The sequence below is a fragment of the Malus domestica genome, chromosome 03, assembly GCF_042453785.1.
Source record: "Malus domestica chromosome 03, GDT2T_hap1".
Taxonomy (NCBI): domain Eukaryota; kingdom Viridiplantae; phylum Streptophyta; class Magnoliopsida; order Rosales; family Rosaceae; genus Malus; species Malus domestica.
Genome location: NC_091663.1, coordinates 13,576,151 through 13,600,526, shown reverse-complemented (window position 1 = coordinate 13,600,526; position 24,376 = coordinate 13,576,151). Strand labels below are relative to the sequence as shown.

The following is a 24,376-nucleotide window of genomic DNA, read 5'->3' as shown; positions in this document are numbered from 1 at the left end:
ATTAGAATCACACGATCATTTGGTAAAAGACTAGCAAGTAAAGAAAAAGTAGGTAAAACAAAAGCTAATAAGACCTATTACGTATGCATGCATATCAAATTCTTGTGGCTGGGCAACAACTGGCTTCGTCAATGTGGTAGAGAATGAGATGGTCCCTTGATGAGTGTAGTAGAAGCAATGACATATATTTCCAGTTATATAACATATTTTCTTTATCGGTTGTTAAGTCGGAAAATTCAAGGCATGTAACTCTTTTTCATCAACTCATTCATAGCTTAGAGTTTCGTCAAAAAAGCATTTCAAGATGCTTTAATGCCGGTTAAGAAAATGTCATTGAAGCCTTTGAAAGGTCAGTAGTCAAGAACTCTCTTTACTATGAATCCTTAATGGTACCTCGATTATTATCCTTCAAACTTCATATTGAACCCTGTTAGTTCACATTTCATATGCATTTATAGCATTCATATTTTGTGTCTTTGTGATGTTTTTGATCAAACTTGTTGCATTTTACATTATTTGGTGTTAGTGTGTAGTTAAGTTTATTTTAGGATCAATTGGAAGGCAATGAAGCAAAAACACCACATTTTGTGACCGAGAGCTAGTTCAAGCATGGAGAACATCTTGTGAGTTAACTTGAAGTCCAAGTGAAGAATTGAGGACAAGTTGGTTGCTAGAATTTCAGGAATTGACAAAGGGTGCAATTCGGCCAGATTGGGTGATTTTATGCATGGCACATGCATTGGATTCAGATTGGGAGGTTTAACACACCTTGCCATGCATTTGGTTACCCTTTCAACCCCCTTTTTTTTCACCTAGAACATTCACCCCCCCCATTAGTTACACCATTCAGCCACATTTCACCCACTAATTCACCCATGCCGTGCATTGTTAATCCTTGACAGCCTGTCCTTGCAGATTTCACATGCTCCTCCATTTAAATGACCACATGCTTGCCCATTCAACCCCATGCCGTGCACTATCCATTTCAGAAAGGAATTACCCCATCATTACACACACTAGCACTCCATATTTTACAATTGTTAAGATCCAATCTTGGATCTGAATCCAAAAGCTATTCCATCCATTCCCTTTAAGTGAGCTCCTTCAAGAAATCTGAAACTCTCGGAATTCCATCTTCAATTGGACACCAACTCTACATTCCATTATATACACTACATTCCATAACCTACATTCTATCTATCCCACTCCAGATTCGACATTCCTTACACATTCATTCTATTCTTCTTACACACAACCTCTCCATTTTCTGTCCATCCTCTTCACCATATTACACCAACCATTTCACCACAACCGTACCACCTTCATTTATACATCATTCTTGGAGGAGTTACACCACACTTGGAGAGCTAGCACCGAAGGCCATTCTCAAGTGATCTTCGATTCCAGTTTTGCTTCAAGGGGTTTTTCTTCTCAATTTTATGTACACTCATGTGTTATATTTATATGTCAAATCTTTGTAAACATGAAGTGTAACTAATCTCTCTATAGGGATTCGATGTAGCCTAGAAAGATTGCCATGTAGTTAATTTGGAATGCTCAGTTTATCATTCTATTTCTTGTTTCATTCTCTAATTTAATTGTGACTTTGTGTGTTGATTTTAATGCTTGATCACCATTTGAATTAACCATAAGTTGTTTAGCCAATCTTAGAGCACACATCATGCATAACCTTGGCAGATATGGGAATGATTGAAGGGAATGTTTGGCAAACATCATGCCAAGTGTTTCCTTTGGTTTTGTGAAAGTTTCTTATGCTTAATACATTCTTGTTTAGGAACCAAAGTTGCACATCACAATTAGGTTCATGACTAGGAATATTTGATCAAAACCACACATCATATGGATGATCATATCTAAGTGAAACAAACTCAAGAAATAGATAGATTGATGAGCATAATCTGAATTAACAATATGGAATTGATTAGAAAAGGTGAAATCGAATCCCTAGCCTTCTCCATATTGTTACAATCCCTAACCTCAACTCCCTTGGTTCTACCTCATTACATTACTTGTGATTCATTTACTTGTATTCATTTCATTTCCGTGTATTTCAAGTTACAACCTCAAAACTGCCTAAATTGTTTAGTTCTACTTTCTGTTAGGGTTCTTGCAAAACAAGTGGTTATATAGGTCTAATTAGTCCCTGTGGATTCGACACCCTTACTTGTGTTCTTATACTCAACATGTTTGTAGCACTAGGAAGGAATAACCTCATCAAACCCCCAAGCGTTAAATCTTATTTGACTCCGTACCATGATCTCCCATGCTCCGAACATGAAGCTCAAAGGTGGAGCAATTAACCTAAGTTTTTGGACTGGAGCCCTGAAATGGTTTGCTTAGTCTTGGTCTCGAGCCCTAAAACCTAAGGTCTGGAGTGCTATGAACTCCAGACCTTGAACTTAAGTATCACTAACACCATATTTTCATCATACTACAAGAACCAAACATCAGTTAGGATTAGTTCAACTAATGTAATATTTTGAGGAATATACAATGTTGATGTTTGATAAAATTAGAGTCAAAGTCATATATACAATAATGGGCCCATTCTCTCTGAAGGTATTCTTATTTTGCAGTAAAATGGATATTAGTTGTCGCATGTCGGTCACGCTTAACTTTGAATTTCAACAATTGAAACCTTTATTTGTATTTTAGTGATATTACTGATTTAAGCCATATTAAAGAAATGGCGATGGCTGGAATGTCTAGAAAATACATTATTAAAAGGATAACTGGCAGTAATCACTAAGTAAGAGATTTTCTGTTACTAATGAGGTAGTAATTAATGACATGATAAGCACGGTGCAGGTCACCGTTGAAACTTGACAGCAACATAACAGAATATTCTCACGATCTGAATCAGTACATACCCGTGGATCCAATATCCTAACATTTTCCCACCATCACAAGAAATAGCATTTCATAATCATATTATTATAAAAGAAACAAAAAGAAGAGAAAAAGACAGGAAAGAGTATTTATTGTATTAATTTATTTTCTTGAAAATAAGAGGGGAAATGTTATTGATTACAACACGGCCTACAATTGGTCACCAAAATACAGCAGCGGTCAAAATTTATAGAAAGACTTATTTATGACACGATTAGCTGTACGCAAGGACCAAACCACCCTTACCATATGCAGAGAGATATTTTTTTTTTTGTTATGGACAGACTTCTATGACATCATGGTGTTTTCTGTTAATTGTATAATTTATATGTAAGTTTCTTTTTATACGACATGATATTATTGACACTACAACAACATGCTTATGTTTAGAAATTTTCATAAGAAGAAATTCTTAGATGTAGTCGTCCAATTCACATGACCATTTTTTGTTTTTGTTGATATTTTTACATCAAGAGCAGGGGGAGTTCAGCTAAGCCACATAATAAACAATCTAATTTGGTATTAAATTCGTTATCGACGAAATTCGAACCTAAGATCTCTCACTTCAATGTTAAGAGGAATATCATCAAGCAATAGTATTGAATGACTTCTCTTTGTCTTTACCTTTCTATAAAAAACTAATATAAGATGTTGAGAAGGTTTAATTGTAACGGCTTAAATAGAAGGAGAGGAAAGAAAAAAGAAATTAAGAAGGGGGAGAATCGTAATCCGAAATTCCGAACCCAGCCGCGGTATGAACAGATGGATTAGTACGATTTTGACTAAGCACCCCATGGTTCCCATCATACACGAGAAATTAAAATATTAATAAAAAAATAAAAGCAAAACAAAAGCCAGTTGGGCAGAGACGACTCACTCTCTCTCTCTCTCTCTTTCGGAGACTCTTCTTCTTTGTCCTGCTCAGACTTTGTTAGTCTATATAATGCTGAACCAAATCAATGGCAGAAATATCTCTTTCTCTCTCTCTCTCTCTCTCTCTTCACATTTTCTCACTCTTCACGAAAAACCAAGAAGCAAAGCAAAAAACCATTCTTTTGTTGATCGTCAATTTTCAACTCGAACATAGGAGTTCAATCGGTTTTTCTGAAACTGGGTTCGTCTGATTTGGTTGTGTTTGTCAAATCCAATACTTGAAATCTCGATTTTTGAGTGATTTGGTGGTTTGGGAGTTTAAAAAATGGCGGCTTTAGCCGGAGATGATCTATCTAGGCAGTCCAGTGTAGCCAGGCAGTCGAGCAGCCGGCGGAGCTGGCGGTCGACTAGTGTTCGGGAAATGTGGAACGCACCGGATGTGTTCCAGCGGAGCGGGCGGCAGCAGGCGGTGGATGAGGAGGAGGAGCTCAAGTGGGCCGCCATAGAGAGGCTGCCCACTTATGATAGGATGCGGAGGGGGATGCTGAGACAGGCCATGAGCAATGGGAGATTTGTAACTGAAGAAGTCGACGTTGCGAATCTTGGGGCGCAAGACAAGAAGCAGTTGATGGAGAGCATACTTAAGGTCGTGGAGGATGATAATGAAAGGTTCTTGCAGAGGCTCAGAGCCAGAAACGACAGGTTTGTCTTTTGCTTCTGCTCTGCGTAGTTTGTTTGGTTGGTGAGAAAATCAGTAGGAAAAAAAAAAGAGTTGGATTGAAATTTTGGGGAAAAGGAAAAGAACTAAGATTTCAATTTGAAACTTTTTATATTTTGATACAACAATATATTTACACTAAGGGTTAAGGACTAAATTGATATCGAACTCAACAGAGATTCGAACTAAAATCTCACGCGTACAAGTGAAGAGTAGTACTAGACCGAAGTACTAAGTAGCGAATATTTGAATCTTTTTGAGTTGGGGTTTGAGTAAACATAAACTTTGAAATCATGAAAACAGATGAATCAAAGATTTGTTTTTCCTTGGTTTTGTTGCTAAATTTGTGTTTTAATTTGGAAACAGGGTTGGAATTGAGGTTCCTAAGGTTGAGGTCAGATTCCAGAATTTGTCAATAGAAGGAGATGCTTATGTTGGCACCAGAGCACTTCCAACTCTGCTGAATTCCACCTTGAACCAACTTGAGGTATTGTTTCGACATCTCTTAATACCGAACCTTGCTTCTTAATCGAGCATTTCGCTAGCGGATCTTAGATTTCTAAATCTGTACCTGTGAACAGGGACTAGTTGGATTGATTGGACTCTCAAAATCAAAGAAAAGAGTTGTCAAGATACTCCAAGATGTGAGCGGTATTGTTAAACCGTCAAGGTATGCTCATAGTTTACCAGTTTAACATTTTGTTGCATCAATGAGAAAAAAATTAGTCAATCATCATAAACAAACTCATGTTCCTCCGGAAAGAAGACAGAAACTAATCTTTTGGTATGCTGGTCATGTGAAGTAGTTTTGTTTCCAAATTTCATCCATAAGTTATTGCTTTGTTTTTCAGGATGACACTGCTTCTTGGACCTCCATCGTCAGGAAAAACAACACTGCTAAAAGCACTTGCTGGCAAACTCGATAAAGATCTAAGGGTCTGTAATCTTCTCTCTCTCATTACGTTTTATTAGAGTTATCAATTGATTAATGCGTGTACATCTATACATTTTCGTATGTATTGACGAGATGTGTTATAAACAGGTAACTGGGAACGTGACCTATTGTGGCCATGAATTCCACGAATTTGTGCCTCAGAGAACTTCTGCTTATATTAGCCAGCATGATCTTCATTATGGTGAGATGACAGTTCGTGAAACATTGGATTTCTCCGGACGTTGCCTGGGAGTTGGAACCAGGTACGATATGCTGGTAGAGTTGTCTAGACGGGAGAAAGATTCAGGTATCAAACCCGATCCTGAAATCGACGCATTCATGAAAGCCACATCTATGGTTGGCCAGGAAACTAGTTTGATCACAGATTACGTTCTCAAGGTTTGTTGATTCAATCATAAGATTGTATTCTTGTTCCATCATTCTTATCGTACAAGGCTAACGTCTTTTAATTATTCTGATAGATACTTGGACTTGATATCTGTGCTGATATTATGGTGGGTGATGACATGAGAAGGGGCATATCCGGTGGACAGAAGAAACGTGTAACTACTGGTACGTTACTGTATGTCATTTGAGTTATTCCATGATGTTACGCTTTATATTTGTATCTGAACGTGTTTAAGATAACAACCGTGTTATTTTTGCCTGTTTAGTTATAAAATATTTCTAAGATTTTCTATAAACTTATGCACCAATGTGGTTTCTGCAACTGGCGCTTTTATTTTTTTTTAAGAAACCGTTGTTAGTCTTGGTTCGCATGATAGGAATGGTAGTTAAGATACAAAACTACTTCCTGGTATTTTAATTCACAATGTCTATTCTGAATGCAGGAGAAATGTTGGTTGGACCAGCGAAAGCATTTTTCATGGATGAAATATCAACGGGGCTGGACAGTTCCACAACCTTTCAGATTGTCAAGTTCATGAGGCAGATGGTTCATATTATGGAAGTCTCAATGGTCATCTCTCTCTTGCAGCCTGCACCTGAGACGTATGATCTGTTTGACGACATTATGCTTCTTTCTGAGGGTCAGATTGTGTACCATGGTCCACGTGAAAATGTGCTTGAGTTCTTCGAATATATGGGGTTCAAATGCCCTGACAGAAAAGGTGTTGCAGACTTCTTGCAAGAAGTGACGTCTAAGAAGGACCAAGAACAATACTGGTTTAAGAAGAACCAACCCTACAGATTTGTTTCAGTATCCGATTTTGTTCGAGCATTCACCACTTTTCATGTTGGCCAACGTCTTGTGGAGGAACTAAGAGTTCCTTATGATAAAAGATCAGTCCATCCTGCTGCTCTGGTGACGGATAAGTATGGAATATCCAATATGGAGCTCTTCAAGGCATGCTTTGCAAGGGAATGGTTGCTGATGAAGCGTAACTCTTTCGTGTACGTATTCAAAACTACGCAGATAACAATCATGGCTACAATTGCTTTGACGGTATTCTTAAGAACAGAAATGAAAGCCGGAAGAGCAGAAGATTCGGCAAAATTCTGGGGAGCACTGTTTTTCAGTCTCATTAACGTCATGTTTAACGGAATGGCAGAGCTTGCAATGACAGTTTTCAGGATTCCTGTGTTCTTTAAACAAAGGGATGCCCTGTTCTATCCTGGCTGGGCTTTTGGCTTGCCCATTTCGCTAACCAGAATTCCCATTTCACTGATGGAATCTGGGATATGGATTGTTCTAACATACTACACCATCGGGTTTGCACCAGCGGCCAGTAGGTAAGCTTCAATCTTATCAGTCGTATCATTCTCGAAAGTTTTATTTTTGTGCTGCTAAAGAAATTACGAAAGAGCAATTGAATTATTCTTTAATCTGACATATGTATATATGCTCAGGTTCTTCAAACAGTTTTTGGCTTTCTTCGGCGTACATCAGATGGCACTCTCCCTTTTCCGTTTCATTGCTGCCCTTGGAAGAACAGAGGTTGTTTCGAATACAATTGGTTCCTTTACGTTGCTACTGGTGTTTGTCCTTGGAGGTTTCGTCGTCGCTAAAGGTTAGAAATCTTTCTCATTTCATTGTCAAAGTAAGCTAGTGCATTTACCAATTTGACACCAGCACCTTACAGATTTCTAAATGATCGCACTGATGACTGATACTCCTTCCACATGTTATGAAATGTTCACAATATCCCATCTCATTGTGCAGATGACATCAAGCCGTGGATGATATGGGGCTACTATGCGTCACCTATGATGTATGGGCAAAATGCAATTGCTATCAATGAGTTTCTTGATAAAAGATGGAGTGCTGTAAGTTAACTGAAGTGTTTATATAATTCACACCATATCTTAATATTTACCACAACACTTTCATATCTAAATTGAACTGGTTGTGCTTAATGATATTTTTAATCCCTTTGCACAGCCTGTTCTCAATGCCTCTGAAAACACAGTTGGAAAGGTACTTCTGAGGGAAAGAGGACTGTTTACTACGGAGACTTGGTATTGGACTTGTATTGCCGCGCTCTTCGGATTTACTGTTCTCTTCAATATTCTTTTTATGGCAGCACTGACCTACTTAGATCGTAAGTGAACAATTTTCAACTGTCATGAGGTATTGTTACCGTAATGGCTCTAGTGCTGATTATCTATTTTATTATTTTCTCAATTTCAGCCCTAAGTGAAACTAAAACTCTAATTGAGAATGATGAAGACTCTGAAGGGAATAAGAAGCGACGATCCAGTCCAGAAGGTACAAATATTACTTCTTGTGGATCCTAACCGGGATGTTTGTTTCTAAAAGATGGTGTATGCTTTACATCTTGATTAGTAGCTTCGCTATCAATTATTTTCTTCATCTAATAAATAATGATCGATAACAGGTATTGATATGCAAGTCAGAAATTCTCAAGGAAATAATCAAGCCAAACGAGGAATGGTTTTACCCTTCCAGCCCCTCTCACTCGCTTTCAACCATGTGAATTACTATGTGGATATGCCTGCCGTAAGTACTTTTCTACTGAAGTTTGGGGTTCTAAACAAGCAAAGCCAGAATTTAATCATTTTCCAAATTTGTTTTGTTTATGCTAACCTTTTTTGTGTCTTTACCAGGAAATGAAGAGCCAAGGGATTGAAGAGACTCGACTCCAACTTCTACGAGATGTCAGTGGTGCATTTAGACCTGGTGTTTTGACTGCATTAGTTGGTGTCAGTGGTGCTGGAAAGACAACCTTGATGGATGTCTTAGCTGGAAGAAAGACCGGTGGGTACATTGAAGGAAGTATTACCATCTCTGGTTACCCAAAGAACCAAGCCACATTTGCTCGGGTCAGCGGTTACTGTGAACAAAATGATATTCATTCACCATTTGTTACTGTCTATGAGTCTCTCCTATACTCTGCCTGGCTGCGTCTTGGTAAAGATGTCAAGACCGAAACAAGAAAGGTATGTTCCTGATTTCCCATAAAAAAAATACTTTTAGCAACTCTAGCATTTATTCTCTTCATAAATTGTTTCATTCCCATAAACAAATGCTGACTCCCATTATCAATTTTCTTTCCTTTATGCAGATGTTTGTTGATGAGGTTATGGATTTGGTCGAGCTTAACCCATTGAGAAATGCTTTAGTTGGACTTCCGGGAGTTGATGGACTTTCGACTGAGCAGAGAAAGAGGCTCACTATTGCTGTAGAATTGGTTGCCAACCCTTCCATCATCTTCATGGATGAGCCGACATCAGGACTTGATGCTAGAGCAGCCGCCATTGTTATGCGTACTGTAAGAAACACCGTGGATACAGGACGAACTGTTGTATGTACAATTCACCAGCCTAGCATTGACATTTTTGAAGCTTTTGATGAGGTACAAACTGATCTTTTTTTAATCTGTTTAATTCCTAGAATTTTTCATTATTTCTTGTACAGTTTGTCACCTTGATATCGTTTTGCCTTGTAGCTTTTCTTAATGAAAAGAGGAGGACAAGTGATTTATGCCGGTCCTCTAGGTCGCCAGTCTCACAAACTTGTTGAATACTTTGAGGTAAGTTTATACTTGAATCACTTGGGTTAAAAAAAAATAAAAAATTCAGACATCAATCTCATTCAATCCAAAATGCATCTTGCTCTATGAGCTTAAATTGTTTGACTAATACAAAACATCTTGCAGGCTATTCCAGGGGTTGCAAAGATCAAAGAGGGTTACAATCCAGCTACCTGGATGTTGGAGGTCAGCTCGGCTGCCATTGAGGCTCAGAATGATGTGGACTTTGCAGAAATATTTGCAAATTCTGATCTGTATAAGTAAGTTGCATGTAGCTGTGCTTTCTGTTCATTTCCATCGTTGCCTTCCACTCATCTGTGTGTGCTAATTTTTTTTTTTCATGCTTTTTGTTTCGTTTGTCCAGGAGAAATCAAGAACTTATCAAGGAACTAAGTATTCCAGAACCAGGCTCCAGCGATCTTTACTTCCCCACCCAATACTCCCAAAGCTTTGCAACACAATGCAAGGCATGCTTCTGGAAACAACACTGGTCATACTGGAGGAACTCACGATACAATGCCATTAGGTTTTTCATGACAATCTGCATTGGAGTATTATTTGGTGTTATCTTCTGGGGCAAAGGAGACAAGATGTAAGTTCAAGCACTTTATTATCAGCTACTTATTTCGTACAACATTTTCTTTGACATGTGATTCGTTGCATGTTTTCTGCAAGCATTGCTGCTTATACAATGTTTAACTTTTATACAGACACAAACAACAAGACCTGATCAATCTTTTGGGAGCTACCTATTCTGCCATTCTCTTCCTTGGAGCTAGCAATGCTTCTGCTGTGCAATCTGTGGTTGCGGTTGAACGAACGGTCTTCTATCGTGAAAGAGCAGCCGGAATGTATTCAGAGTTGCCTTATGCATTTGCTCAGGTAAGATATTGACAGCCACACTCGTTTATGTGCTTGTTTTTGTATAGTCATTACAATTTCATATCTTTGTTTATTGACATATATATTGGTGTTATAGGTGGCTATTGAGACAATTTACGTTGCAATCCAAACCTTCGTCTATTCTTGCCTTCTATTTTTCATGATCGGGTACAATTTCAAGGTGGAGAAGTTTTTGTACTTCTACTACTTCATCTTCATGTGCTTTACCTACTTCTCTATGTACGGAATGATGGTTGTTGCCCTGACTCCTGGCCATCAAATTGCTGCAATTGTTATGTCGTTCTTCTTGAGTTTCTGGAACTTGTTCTCGGGCTTCCTCATTCCCAGGCCGGTATGTCATTTGAATTGTTCTTCTCATTTCGAGTTCTTTTTATATTATTTACCTTGCTACGGATCATCTCTATTACTACTATATACCTAATATAAGTCTCAATACTGCAGCTAATTCCCATCTGGTGGAGGTGGTACTACTGGGGTTCTCCCGTTGCCTGGACAATCTATGGTATCTTCACATCTCAAGTTGGTGACATGAAGACTAACATCGACATTCCTATTCAAGGACCACAAAAAATTGATGTATTTCTCAAAAACTACTTGGGTTTTGACTACGACTTTCTGATCCCTGTCGTCATTGCTCATCTTGGTTGGGTCCTCCTCTTCTTCTTCGTCTTTGCCTACGGCATCAAGTACCTTAACTTCCAAAGGAGATAAGGAATTTTACTGTACCTTCAAAATTGTTAAATAGATAGTCGAGTGTACAACATTACAGCCAAAGTTAGACAAAATTTGTCCTCTTTCTGTCTTGTTATTGTTATAGGTATCATACATTTTGTGTAATTTTGTTTGGCTTTGGATACATTTTCCAGATTACTTGTGTATAGCAATATTTATTCTTGAATATTGAATGGAAGAAGCTTTGTGATTTTTCTTAAGATCGATGCGACAAATAAGAACTTATTCTACCGAAGAACTCGATGGAAACGGAACTTGAGCTGAACAAAGAAACAACAGAGCAACAGAGATTCTGATAAACTTGAGCTCTGAAGTTGCCAAAGGAATAGCAATATCAGCGGCTTCTTTATTTGTAAAATCAAACAATAATAATACACTTTAATTTTTTGACAAATCACATCATATCCAATATATGTTTCATAAGCTTGAGCTACTCTTGAGATTGCGACAAGAAAGTAGCATCAGCATTCTCATCATTGCAGTAGAGACAAGGGTGCTGCTCAAACCCTTGTTCTTTCAAAACTTGTCGCGCAAGCAACACGAGCTTTTTGTTGCTTAATTCAACCTCGTGATCCTTCAACACCATTTGGACCGCATTGCTGAATGCTCCACACGGCTTGCCACCAGTCATAACCGCGTTCGTTACATCCGCGGAAGTCTCATTTGCTTGACACCCGCTGAGTAGAATTCCTTCATCGGGCTTAGATGACTCGAACATGTCGAGGACTTCAAGCGGAGGCAAGCGAAACTTGAGGCTGGCGTCGGCTGCAAACAACTCTAGCAAGTGGGTTGCAATATCGGATGTGTTTATTCCCGTCAAGGATGAGAGGTGGTGCAATATGGTCTCGCAGGGAATGGCCTTCGGCTTGGAGGACTTGGAGGAAATAGATGATGATTTGTTACTAGTTTCAGTGACATGAGAAGGTCCAATTTGCTCCTTCTCCTTATCAATGAGGCATCCACTGTGACATGAGTCTGATAGGATTGTAAAGCTTGCTCCCTTCGGCAAACGGTTCACTAATTGTCTAAAATCAACATCTACATGGTGAATTACCAATGTGTTATTATGACTACTCAAATTAGAGGAGGTGTCCAAAACACTTACGCTTATGAGCGTTTTTCTTATTATTAAAAAAAAAAACAAAAAAACAAAAACTATAGAAAGGAGAAAATGGTTTTTAAATCAAGTGATTATCTAGAAAGAATTATAATTGTTTTTGTAATTAAAAACATTTTACATTATTCTGCCAAATGCGCAAGTGAAAATGTTTTAATTATTTAAAAGCGTTTTTAAGCATTTTAAAAGTATCATTACATATACTCTTAAGGATATAAATTCTCTCACTATCACAATTTTACCATAAAAACATACATAACTATTTTCGGTAAATTAGAAAGTATGAAACTATTTGCACCACATTGTAGACCACATTTCTAATAAAAGTGAGTCGTAATCGTATGAGCGGGTCTCACTCCTGTTAGTGGTGTGAACTACAACGTGACTAAACAATATGATCCATATGCATGTATCATTACCTGAAGTATAACATATAAGAGAGAAATTAAATAGAACAATTAAATAACTAGACTAAAAGGACACGATATAGTGCATATTAGTAATTTTAAACACCCACCAGTGATGAGGTTGAAATCACAAGGCACAATTGCCTCATCCTGCCTGAAGGGGTTGCCTGGTTTCAATGAAGGAATCCTTGTTCCATGGCCACTGTAATGAAAGTACAAGACATCACCTGGTTTAGCCTGATCAACCATTTCACCAAGTGCCTTCTTAATGTTTGCACCTGTTGGCAAAACTGATGAGGAACCACCAGAACCAGCATCTGCTGCTGCTGCATCAGTCAACAGCTGAATGTCGCTCGGATCGAACCCAAACCGACTCACAAGTGTGTCTCTCATGGCGAGCACATCGTTTATGCAACCATGCAGCTCGTTTCTGGTGTTTGGGTAATTGCACCCCACCAAAACGGCCAACCTCTTCCTCTCAATATTCTCCATAATTTGAAATAATTGCAAGCAGTAATAATGTGAATGTTTTTTTTTTTTTTTTTTGGTATCTTTCAGTTGTTTTGTGGTCGATCTCTTCCAAACTTTTGGTTTTATAGTAATCGTGGGATGTTATGGTATCTCGCTTGACATTTGGTTCACGTTATGTACTTGGCTTTCAAGCGTGGGAAGATTACTTTCTGCGTTTTAAAGTCTCGTCCTTCTGAAAAATAGAATGAGTTCACTCCAACCAATCAGAAAAGAGAAAGGCTAATTTGAACAGAAGTTGACAGGAGCATAGAGTGGAGCTATGTTTGAAGCCGAAGTGGCAGAGCATGGTGGTTCTTATTCTTCTCAAGGCTAATGAGAAGGAGTTCAAATCATCTGCACCCAAAATCTTATGCGGTTTTTGTGTGATTTATCATCTATCTCCTTTATTAACACCTGATCAGTCATTTAAACCACATTTAACAATGTTAATTCTTCAATTTATCTCCTCAATAAAAAAAAATCAAAAACTAAAAGTAAATTAAGTCAAAATGACACCTGTCGCTGAAGTAGATAGAGCATAGAGAGGTCACAAAGAGTTTTGTGTGCAGACGATTTAAACTCAATGAGAAGAGGGAGGAAATTTGGGAGTTTGGTGGGAAAAATTGGGTTGTTGGGTCTCAGAGATGAAAAAAAATTGGGCCTAGATACAATTTACTTTTAGTTTTTGATACAATAGTATGTTTACACTAAGAGAGGTGAGAGATTTCAGCTAAGTTACACAATGAATTAGTCATATAATAATGTATTATCAAACTCGCTATTAACAAGTCAAATATAAAATCTCTCACTTATAAGTCCAGAAAATTACTACTTAGATCGTCATGTTAAGTGAGAAGACTTTTTTTTCTTTCAATTTAGGTAAATTGATGCACAAAAATCTATCAACCAAAAGTCGAGTGTAACCCTCTATTCAAGTAAACAAGCTTTTGTTCAAAAAAAAAAAAAAAAAAGGGGGTAAACAAGCTTGTGTGTTTAAGCCGCCCCAAGCCTAAAGTTGACTTCTTACTTGGTGGACTTAAACCATTTTTCTTCCCTCAACCTTAGAGTCAGACCTGGCAATATAGCACACCATCCATTTATACGAAACGAAAATTTCAATGTTTGAGTTGAGCCTTAATATGTTTGGATTTAAGAGAGCGGACACGTTATTGGAGATGCGCTTAGTAAGTTTGGATTAAAGCTGACGGACCCGTTAGTAATTAGTTAACGAACGGTTCCAAATGGTCACTCATGGATACTCGTCAGGAGCATGTCTATTCCAACTTGTTAAGAGACTCATGTATGGAATGTATGACTAGCATTCAGTATTCCGGTGTCTACAATTTATTGATCCGTTCGGTTAAAGTGGCTCAAGCCTGAAAGTATATGTTTCCCATTAGGTAAGTAAGTAGCCATACATTTCTTTGACTTGGTGAGTTTCATGATACAACAACAACAACAACAACAACAAAGCCTTTTCCCACTAAATGGGGTCGGCTATGTGAATCCTAGAACACCATTGCGCTTGGTTTTGTGTCATATCCTCCGTTAAATCCAAGTACTCTAAGTCTTTTCTTAGGGTCTCTTCCAAAGTTTTCCTAGGTCTTCCTCTACCCATTCGGCCCTGAACCTCTGTCCCGTAGTCACATCTTCGAACTGGAGCGTCAGTAGGCCTTCTTTTATTATTTTAACAGATCAAGTTGGATCACACGTTATTTTAATGACTCATCGGATCAAGATTCTTCCACCATTAGCTTAACATGTCAACACAATATGAGTCATTAAGACAACATGTTAACAACTTAACACAAATACGAAAAACACTGCCCACTTTCCAGGTCTACTTAGTGTACGTTTTACTTAGTGGTTGGTCGTCTTGGCGGTTGAGGATTTCTAATTGTTATTTTAAAGTGGTTCTCTCCAAAACTGTTTCATCTTTCAGACATCTACTAAGGAAATTTGATTGACAATTGGCTAAAATGATGAAAACCTAAATTTTGATCATGAAACTTATCAGACGTCCTTATATATCCATCATATTACTCTTAAGAGTAAATTGTAGCTATAGTTCCTTAACTTTAACTCAATTGGAGCAATGGTTCTTCAACTAAAAATCCATTACCTTTGGTCCCTCAAGTTTAATTCAACTGGAGAAATGGTCCCTTAACTTTAACCCAATTGTAGCAATGGTCCTTCCAACATAACTTGTTTTGACAAAAATTTTGACGTAGTTGACGAAAAGGACCATAATTACACACTTTGATGAGTTGAGGGACCTTAATTATATAAATGGTTATCCCAACATAACTTATTTTGACAAAATTTTGAAGAAATTGATGAAAATGACTATAGCTACACATTTTGATAAGTTGAGGGACCAATGGTTATGGATTTTTAGTTGAGGGACCATTGCTCCAATTTGATTAAAGTTCAGAGACTAATGCTACAATTTACTCTACTCTTAATACCGTTTCACCCATAGAGAGCCATTATTTTTTTAAATTGGTTAGTAAATTGAATTGAATTTTGTAGAATCTTTTTTTTTTTTTAAATAAACGATATTATTTATACTAAGAATGAGGGAGCGGACTTAGCCTTGTAATGACCTAGTAATAATGTGGTTCAAATTCATCTTTAGCAAAATCGAACCTAAGACTTCTCACTTACATGTAAAGAAGAATATCACTAGACCGTAATACTAATTGGCTAGAACAACCATTTTTAATAACACTAGATAAAGTCAGATATAGTGAGTGTGTTTAAATATATGATAATTTGAAAAGGAAATTGGAATCAAAATAAAATAAAATTAAAAATTAACAAAAATAAGAGGGAAAAAGTAGGAAATAGGAGAGAGGGTAGATGAGTAAGAGTTGTAAAACTGTGGTTACATGTGGGTGAGGAAAGGAAAAAATTGTTTGTGCGAAATTACTTTAACACCAATATTTTTTAATTTAATATTTTCTTTCAATTATGTATAAATGGGTATAATAGTAATTTCATTAGTTTTTGGGTTGAGAAACATAGTGTTATTAATATGTAGTGTAAATAATGACACACCCCGACCCGGAATGTTCATCTGAACCCCGAATCAAGCTATGCTGACCGACACCAAGAATGCGATGAAGCCATAAAGTGTAGTGATGTGGAAAATGTGAGTAAATTTAAACCTAAAAGTGCCTAAATGTAAAAGTGCGCTTGTGAGCGAGAATGAACTCATTTCACACGTGATGTCAGAGCATAAGTAAAGTACAGTAAAGGTGAAAGAGGAGTTATACCGTCAGGAGTATTCCAATAACAACGTTTTGCCATAAATCCTCGTCAACACGAAAACTCAGCTACTAAACCTGGAGGGGCAAAAAACAAGGATGAGTGAGCCTAAAGATAAAGTTTTATAAAAACATTTTTGAAAACATTATAACCCCTCGCTGTAAAACAAATATAGTTTCCAAAATATACATACTACGTATAGTATGAAAATACTTACTGTAGCCTGCAATATCTCAAGAATTCAATACGTCACAAAATTCGTAAATAGGCATATAACTTCCAGTAATCACAATATCTCGCAGAAATAAACATATCACATTGAATGCTTATCGACATACGCTAACACAAGAGTTCATGCAGAGCTATTCTGACATGAACATGACTGGGTGTAATAATGATTTATGCTCTAGTACTACAATCACATGAAGACTGGCGCTATGCACATCACATACGAGTCCTAATTGCCTATAGCAATCTAGGACAGGACTGGCACCTACAATAGATCCAAAGTGAGCATATGGTGCGATGTGAACATACATGTGAAAGACTGGCTCTGGCCTGGGCGAGTACTACACCGGTGCAACAACGATGAGCAGATAACGTAAATAAAATCATACAATAGTAAATCAATAATTTACATTGACATAATACTATTCATTTCCGTAATATAAATAACGTATCTTGCAATAATATGCATACCTGTGCATCCCTTGGGATTCATAATAATCTCACAATTTTCATCATTGCAACAATTCTTATAATGTCAATTGAATTATGAAATCACTTAGAAAATGCATTATTAATCTATGTATAGAAACTCAAATAATATATATACTAAATAAAAGAAAAGACCCATTTACAAATACTTGCGAAGTCATAGCCGGTGGAACTAGGAAGGCCAGAGTCTCCAATAGTAATCACACCTAAACATAATATTGAGGTCCATTAGTAAAACTCAACTAAAATGATTAAATTCGGGAAAATGGAGTGCGGATTTGGAACTAAGGCGTCAAAATACGCTAAGAAAGGTCCTCGTTAAATTTTTGTAAAAAGTCAACTAGAAGGTCAACGATTAACTCTAAAAAGTCAACTGAGTTGCAGAGCCGATCAACTACGTTAAAACTTTGAAATTTTACTAAATAGATGTAAAAAAACAGACTCAAAATGTCAAAATTAGCCTACAAGAATTTTCGAAAAATTATGAAAAAATCAACACAAAAAAATATTTCAGAGAATATTACAAGTACTCCTCGACGACCAAACAGTTCCCTTACCTTACCTACACGGAATTATGGACGTCGGAATATGAAGCAAACAGGTACGCCATTATAGCTTAGCTCAATTTTTTAAGATTTGACTTTCAAAACTCGCAACTAAAAGGGCAACTTTATAGATCCTTTTACATCACACAGCTGGCCAGCTGAAGGGTGTTTTTTCAACGTTTCTAGAAGGGGTGGAATTTTCCACGGATTTGGATCATATCCGAATTTAAATAGTAAAAATTTTAGAAATCTTCACATTTTAATCGTTTATCGTATATTGTGCAGTCATAAATTATTTTAAATTTTTATTTAAAAGTAAACATAAATAATATTTAACGAAAACTGATCACATAATATTTAATGAACGATTAATATATAAGGATACTTAAAATTCTCACATAGAGGATCGGAGAGAATCCACCTTATCCATTTTCTACGATTGTCTAAAACAGTGACACCCGAAACTTCTGCAAGTAATGGACCATATTCCCCCTTGTGCAGTGTGAGACAAGGACACGTAGTGGCCCCCCACACTCAATGAAGGACCTTCCAAAATCAATTAAGCAATGGGACCATGCCAATACAATCCTTTTCTCAGGCCTTTGTCTTGCTACGCACTCAACTTATCCACCAACTTGCAACGTCCGTTAATCTCCAACAAAAACTCAATGATATCCACGAGAAAATAATGAAGATATTTTTTGTAATAAGTCAACAATGATCTTGATTTATTTATTCGGTATAAGTGAAAAATATTAGGTTTGAATTTCGTTAATAATGAAATTCATACCAATATATTATGAAAGGTATATTTTGTGGCTTGGCCCAATCGCTCATTATTTTGTGCAAATATGTCACTACGTTAGAAGAATAAAGTGAGACTTGTTGAATAGTACATGAGACATACTATAGTTTATAAAAAAAAATATAATAGGAAACTTCATTCTAATCATTGGCAATGATGACTTTTAGATTAGGCTCCGTGGTGAAAAATTTTGGATTTAAACCTTCATGGTGAAGTTCGGTTAGAATTCAAGTCCAAAATTAACATTAATATCAACTTCCGTTAACATTTCCACCCCCACCCCCGTCTTTTTCCTACTTTGGTTCTGCCTCTCCCCGCCTGCTTCTTTGCATCCCGTCTCTCTCTCATTCCCTCCAGACTTTTGGCCTGGAGCAACCAAATGGATATTTGTCTGCATCCCAGCATCCAAATTATAGAGTTACAGTTATTGTTACCCAAAAAAAAAAAAAAACAGTTACAGCTATAGTTAGGGAACATGTTAATTAACTAATAATTTTCTGCTCCAAAATAAAAGAAATTAATAGCAAATTTAAATAATTAGTGTGAGAAATAAAGATTTCTGATGGCGTCAAGCCTGCATTGTAGCTATAGTTTTACCGACTCAAGTCACAGAAGTACAGAGCCTCTCTTTCTTCTGGAGCCGACTGAAAATATGGTGCTTACTAGAACACTGTTCACTTTGTTCTCTTCATATATGCCTCAGAAATCCTGTTCCTTTCTCTCATCTCTCTCTTCAGCTTCCCTTCATTGTTTGCTTTTTCAGATAAAACAATCAGACCCCAAACAAAGATAATTCTTTAGCGGATGATGATGAGGTCTGCCTGCTGCTCCTCTTTTCATGTTTCTTGGGTTTTGTTTTGCTTGATTGGTGTGTGATTCTCAACGAATTAGTTTGAACCATCGATTGATTTTGTTGGCTGGTTCAGATTTTATCATTTCTAAAACCAATCAAGAAATGTTAATCCAACAAAAACAGCCAACAAATTAATGATTAATTTACTTGATTGGATTAATAGTTAATTTGTAGGCTAAATTAACTATTTGGAAATGTTAATAGGGTAATCTAGAAAAAAGATGGAGTGGGTTAATGGGAATGTTAATTTTGGGTTTAAATCCGAATGTTTTAACCACGGGGATTATCTTCCGATTACCCTATTACCACGAGGACATTAATCCAATTTAGCCTTTAGACTAAAACCGTGATTAAGATCAAAATCTAATTTTAGTCTCTTGATACATTAATCACCTCATTTATTAATTATATTTTGATGTTTTAATTATTTCTCTTTTTCTTCCTAATTTTAATGTATTAACCATATTTCATTATCATTTCATTCATCAAAAGATATTGGCTTTTTATATTAGCACCCCACAAAATGTTGAATGCAACCCACATTAAAATTTAATATTAAATGACTTATTTACTCTACTATGCAATGACAATTTTGACCTTATTAGGTTTAAAATAAAAAAATCTAAATACACCCCAAATCACTTTTAACGACATATTTATCTTCTTCAACTATCAAAACCCCTTCGACCCTCCATTATTGAACAAAACTCTAATCAATGAAACTACAAACATGTTGATTGAGAAAAAAAAATTTGATGAATGAAACACGAAATCGATATTTCGGAAGCTTCACATGAGGTAAGACTTCATATTTTTTTTATTGTTTTAGTGATTTTGACGACATCGATAATTATTTAATCTTGCTTTTGTTGCGTTATTCAAGCTTGTATGTTCACATTCATCTTTTAGGGATCACAGAGATTACATGAAGAATTAAACACCTAAAATTACCACCAAATATTAAAAACAGACAACATGAGTTTTAATGGTAGAATTAAAAACAACACACATATGCTTTAAATCTCAGGCAGCATCTTTTGTCAAAGCATCCACAACCCAATATAAAACTAAACAAAAACTTTAATAATACATGAACTATAAGCACAAAATAAATTCCCTGACCAAAAACCACTCAAAAACCAAGCTTGTATGCATAAACAAAAAATCTTCAATTTTTCTGGGCTAAATTGATAACAAAATCAATTCAACCCTATTTCCACAATTAAAACCATCAAATTTGTACATTGAAAGTCATGATATCAACTGCAGTGCGCAGAGAAAAATGCAACTGCATATAAGTTCTTAAGCACATTGAAAGTCACGATATCAAAGCAGTGATGAAACTTCTTCACATGATATCATTTTGAACCATACCAAAGCATATGAATTCTACGTGATTTTTTCAAGAGTAACAACTAGTGCAAGAATCAAGATAGAAAACAACGCTGGAATGATGAATTATGAGAACATAAGGCATGGATTATGATTAAAAGTACCTAAACCCTAATTTCAATCGTTGCTATTGTCTTTCAAATGGATCCTCAATTTCTGAAATAATGGAAAAGAACCGCCAGAAAAAGTGATGAAACAAAAAGTTCAACTGTGTACAGGTATCTAATCCCCAAAACACGCTCTCTTATCTCTCTCCCCAAATTGACCGCTCAATCCCTTTTTCTCCCAGAATTTCTCCCCATTTTTCTCCCTGAAATCCTACACCCACCCACAAACCTCAAACTTGTCCGTGACACCGACATCACCCCTAACCCCAAACACAGAGCCCAAATTGCCCTCCTAATTTTTTATAATTACCCTTCAACCCAGCCATATATGATGGCAGTGGTGTAAATAAAACAAAATCAAGGGTCAATCATTTAACTGTAGATCCCTCCTCAACTTTAGAATAGGTAAAGTGAACGTTGATAAACTGCAAAGACCAGTATGTATTATATGTTTATGATGACTCATCTCATATCATTGTGTGGTGACATTAAAATAGATACATAGGTGCTTAATAGATCATCACAATTTTCTTGTGGATAGGTGTTTGGATCCAAATTTACACCATCGGCCCGTGTAATCAAGGCCGTTAAGTAAACATAGTTCTCAACCGTCGGATGGAAAAGTGGGGATAATTTTTATTGTTAAAGGATAATATTATGATTTTTATCATAATATTTATCGTTTAAAAAATTATCTTGATATTTTCTTGTACAAGATGAGGTGCAAATTATATCTTCAAAGTGAGCAGTACAGTTCAATTTAATTTGGGGTTCTTGGGATTTAAACGTGTGGTAGATTAGAGCATCGGAGTATTTTATTGCTATTATCCATTTAAAAGTGGGTAATAAATGGTGGATAAATGTTGTTGAGCACGTAGCTCGGAATCGATCAAGATGGTTTGTTGAGATGCATGCATGATGCATGGATGGGATGAAATTATGAGATAAAATGAATTTAATATTCATTTAAAGGAAGCCTAGGAACGTAGGTCTTTTTGGTGATGTGATGATAAGGTAGGCTAGGTTTTTAATGCTTATTTCTTTGGTTGGTTCCGTGAAGATGGATGGAGGAAAGCAAGTGGTGAAGCCACGTCACCAAAGATCAAATCCTTTAAAGATCAAGTCACGTCAGATATGGGAATTTGAAATAAGAGTCAAGCGGTGCCAAGCAAGTACATCAGTCCTATAAATACATATGCAATGGCAACGGAAGAAGGGACCCCCTGCAAAAAACAATACAAAACTGCCCTGCGCAAACTCAACAACTTTGAGATTTTTTCTTTCTTTTTCGCTAACACATCTTCCGTTGGTATCAACAGCACTGTGAAAGCAACGGGTGATATCTTAAGTCGGCATAGATAGCTCTGTCACCGTAGAATCAGCCGGTCTCGCAGCATCTTCCGTTGGCATCAACATCACTGCGGCGAGGACGGTTGATTACCTATCCAAGTCTCGGTCGAGAAGGATTTCTGAATCCTTATTGGTCGAGGTCATCTCATCAGCCTTCTCGGCAAAGTGAGGTGTTACAGTTATTACATTCGGCACATTGAAAGCCGAATTTGATATTGAACTTCGTAAGAATAGTAACCTTGTCTTCAGGTTCGAGAGCCCAAGAGGCCGAGACGTGTTCCTTTCTCGGCCGCAATCGCAAGGCGCAGAAGTCAGCCGCGCACCCAACGCAACATCAACAAAATTTACTCCTCGGCCGAGCTCAGCCGACGAGTTGGCACGCCCCGCATTCACCGAAGGACGTAGTTAGCTTATAGATTACTCGGCCTGCGCGCCACGTAGGCTTGGTAGTTTCTAGGGTCAACAATAGGTCATTGACTTTGTGACACACATCATGGCCAAGGGCTTGTTTAGTGCATGAGAAATGCTAAGGAAATTCTCTTAAAAGTGGAACTTTCCACCACTTTATGTTTTTGGCACAATTCTCGTACCAACATTATAAAACATTGTTTCAAAACAATGACATGGCAGAGAGTTCCATTTTGGTAGAGTCTCCTTAGTATTTCTCTTAGTGCATTATCCATGTCATTGGTTTTATTCATGGAGACACGTGAATGTACAACAATAAATCTTTGAACCCTTAAAATTGAGAAATAATGTTCTTTTAAATGACTCAGTAGTATCTTGCTAGAGCATGTAAAGGTAATTTAAGGAAATAAATTCCAAATTACAATAGTGGAATCATTAGTGATTACTTGGGTAGTTGACATGAAAGAGCCCAAATTAATGTGATCGAGATCATTGTCTAAGATAAGCATCGTGTTGCATTAGAATTTCAATAAAAATATGTTCTCCCTGATTTCTACATCGACTTACGTTGGAGGTACTGGTTTGTGATGTCGCGCTATGTTCGAGACTTGCATTGCATAAAATAATGATTAATAAAAATATATATTAGTACTTGCACCAAAACATATAATTTAACAACAATTCCACGCTCATGCATAATAAACAGCCAAAATACATGCCATTCAAGTTCAACAACGCAATATTCTTAAATAAAAATCCAAATATCCCGAACATAATGACGATCCAATAAAGATCATTCACAAAGTTACATCATGTTAAAAATCTAATTGCAAAATAAAAAAACTAGACTTCACTTGCCAAGGCCATTATTTTCCTCTTGAAGTTGAAGCAAAATGACCCCGCTTGACACACTCTGATTCAGAATGTCCAATTGGACACCGAATAGAGTTGTGCAGACCGACACTTCGAAGGCAATGAAGCCAAAAAATATATTGATGTGAAAAAATATGAATAAATTAAAACCTAAAAATTACTGTAACAAGAGTGTGCATGTGAGTGTCAGAGCATAAGACAAATAGTAGTAAAAGTAAAATAAGCATTATACCATCAAGAGTAACCTCCTACACGTCAACGTTGTCAGAAATCATCGTCGTCACAAGTGCTCTGCCACTAAAATCATGGAGGGGCGAAATACAAAGGTGAGTGAGCTGAAAAAGCAAAGTTTCGCAAAGTCATTGTTTTCGTTAAAGTTGTAACCCTTCACTATTGTTGGAAATTTTGAGTAGAAATCTTCATTCTACATTGTTCCACATTGGTCACCACCAAAAGGTTCTCTCACTTTATAAGGCTTTCTCCCTAGTATAAAGTGATTGAAGTGTTGGACATTGGAGAGTAACATTGGGCTTAAACCTTGAGTTTGGGTGTGCTAATTAATATACAATTAAGTATCAAAAGATAGGCCTTACGAGCTCTAATAATTAAATTCTTTAATTAATTATTTTTAATTAATTTCAGATTTAATTCATTAATTTTTTTTTTTATCAACATACTCATCTTTTCAGATGAAGTCTGAAGTGATGAAAGAATGCCAAAGAGCAAAGCACCTCTCTGAGAAGATATCTCCCAACAGACGCATCTCATTCTCATACCTGTTGCGAATAGGCATAAACATATTATATATATATATCCATCTACATGACATTTAGTACACAGAAAAATCAAATTCTACTTCTACAATTCCAAACCTTCTTACTGAAAGAACCACAAAGAAATTCACCAGAAGTTTAGTTTTCCAGTGTTGGATTCTTGACT

At 36.7% G+C, this 24,376-nt stretch overlaps 2 protein-coding genes and 1 long non-coding RNA gene across 3 annotated transcripts; 1 reads left to right on the top strand and 2 right to left on the bottom strand.

Annotated features, from left to right (window-relative positions):
• The first annotated feature begins 3,765 nt into the window (after positions 1–3,765).
• LOC103424138 (pleiotropic drug resistance protein 2) lies at positions 3,766–11,283 on the top strand. Its single transcript, XM_008362216.4, has 20 exons — positions 3,766–4,485; positions 4,868–4,988; positions 5,083–5,171; positions 5,353–5,437; positions 5,544–5,834; positions 5,918–6,008; positions 6,287–7,187; positions 7,305–7,465; positions 7,618–7,721; positions 7,837–7,996; positions 8,086–8,163; positions 8,294–8,415; positions 8,523–8,855; positions 8,981–9,271; positions 9,365–9,448; positions 9,575–9,708; positions 9,813–10,040; positions 10,159–10,330; positions 10,428–10,682; positions 10,793–11,283. Exons 1-20 carry the CDS (start codon positions 4,109–4,111, stop codon positions 11,060–11,062), a joined length of 4,347 nt encoding a protein of 1,448 aa, XP_008360438.1. The 5' UTR covers positions 3,766–4,108; the 3' UTR covers positions 11,063–11,283.
• A 90-nt stretch (positions 11,284–11,373) lies between these two features.
• On the bottom strand, positions 11,374–13,241 carry LOC103424133 (metacaspase-9). Its single transcript, XM_008362209.4, has 2 exons — positions 12,718–13,241; positions 11,374–12,121 (listed from the first exon to the last, which is right to left on the bottom strand). The coding sequence occupies exons 1-2, from the start codon at positions 13,097–13,099 to the stop codon at positions 11,514–11,516; spliced, it is 990 nt and encodes a 329-aa protein (XP_008360431.3). The 5' UTR covers positions 13,100–13,241; the 3' UTR covers positions 11,374–11,513.
• A 2,864-nt stretch (positions 13,242–16,105) lies between these two features.
• On the bottom strand, positions 16,106–17,749 carry LOC108171733 (uncharacterized). The gene is made up of 3 exons (XR_001788277.3): positions 17,662–17,749; positions 17,248–17,310; positions 16,106–16,464 (listed from the first exon to the last, which is right to left on the bottom strand). It is a non-coding gene; the product is annotated as an uncharacterized lncRNA (long non-coding RNA).
• Positions 17,750–24,376: the final 6,627 nt, after the last annotated feature.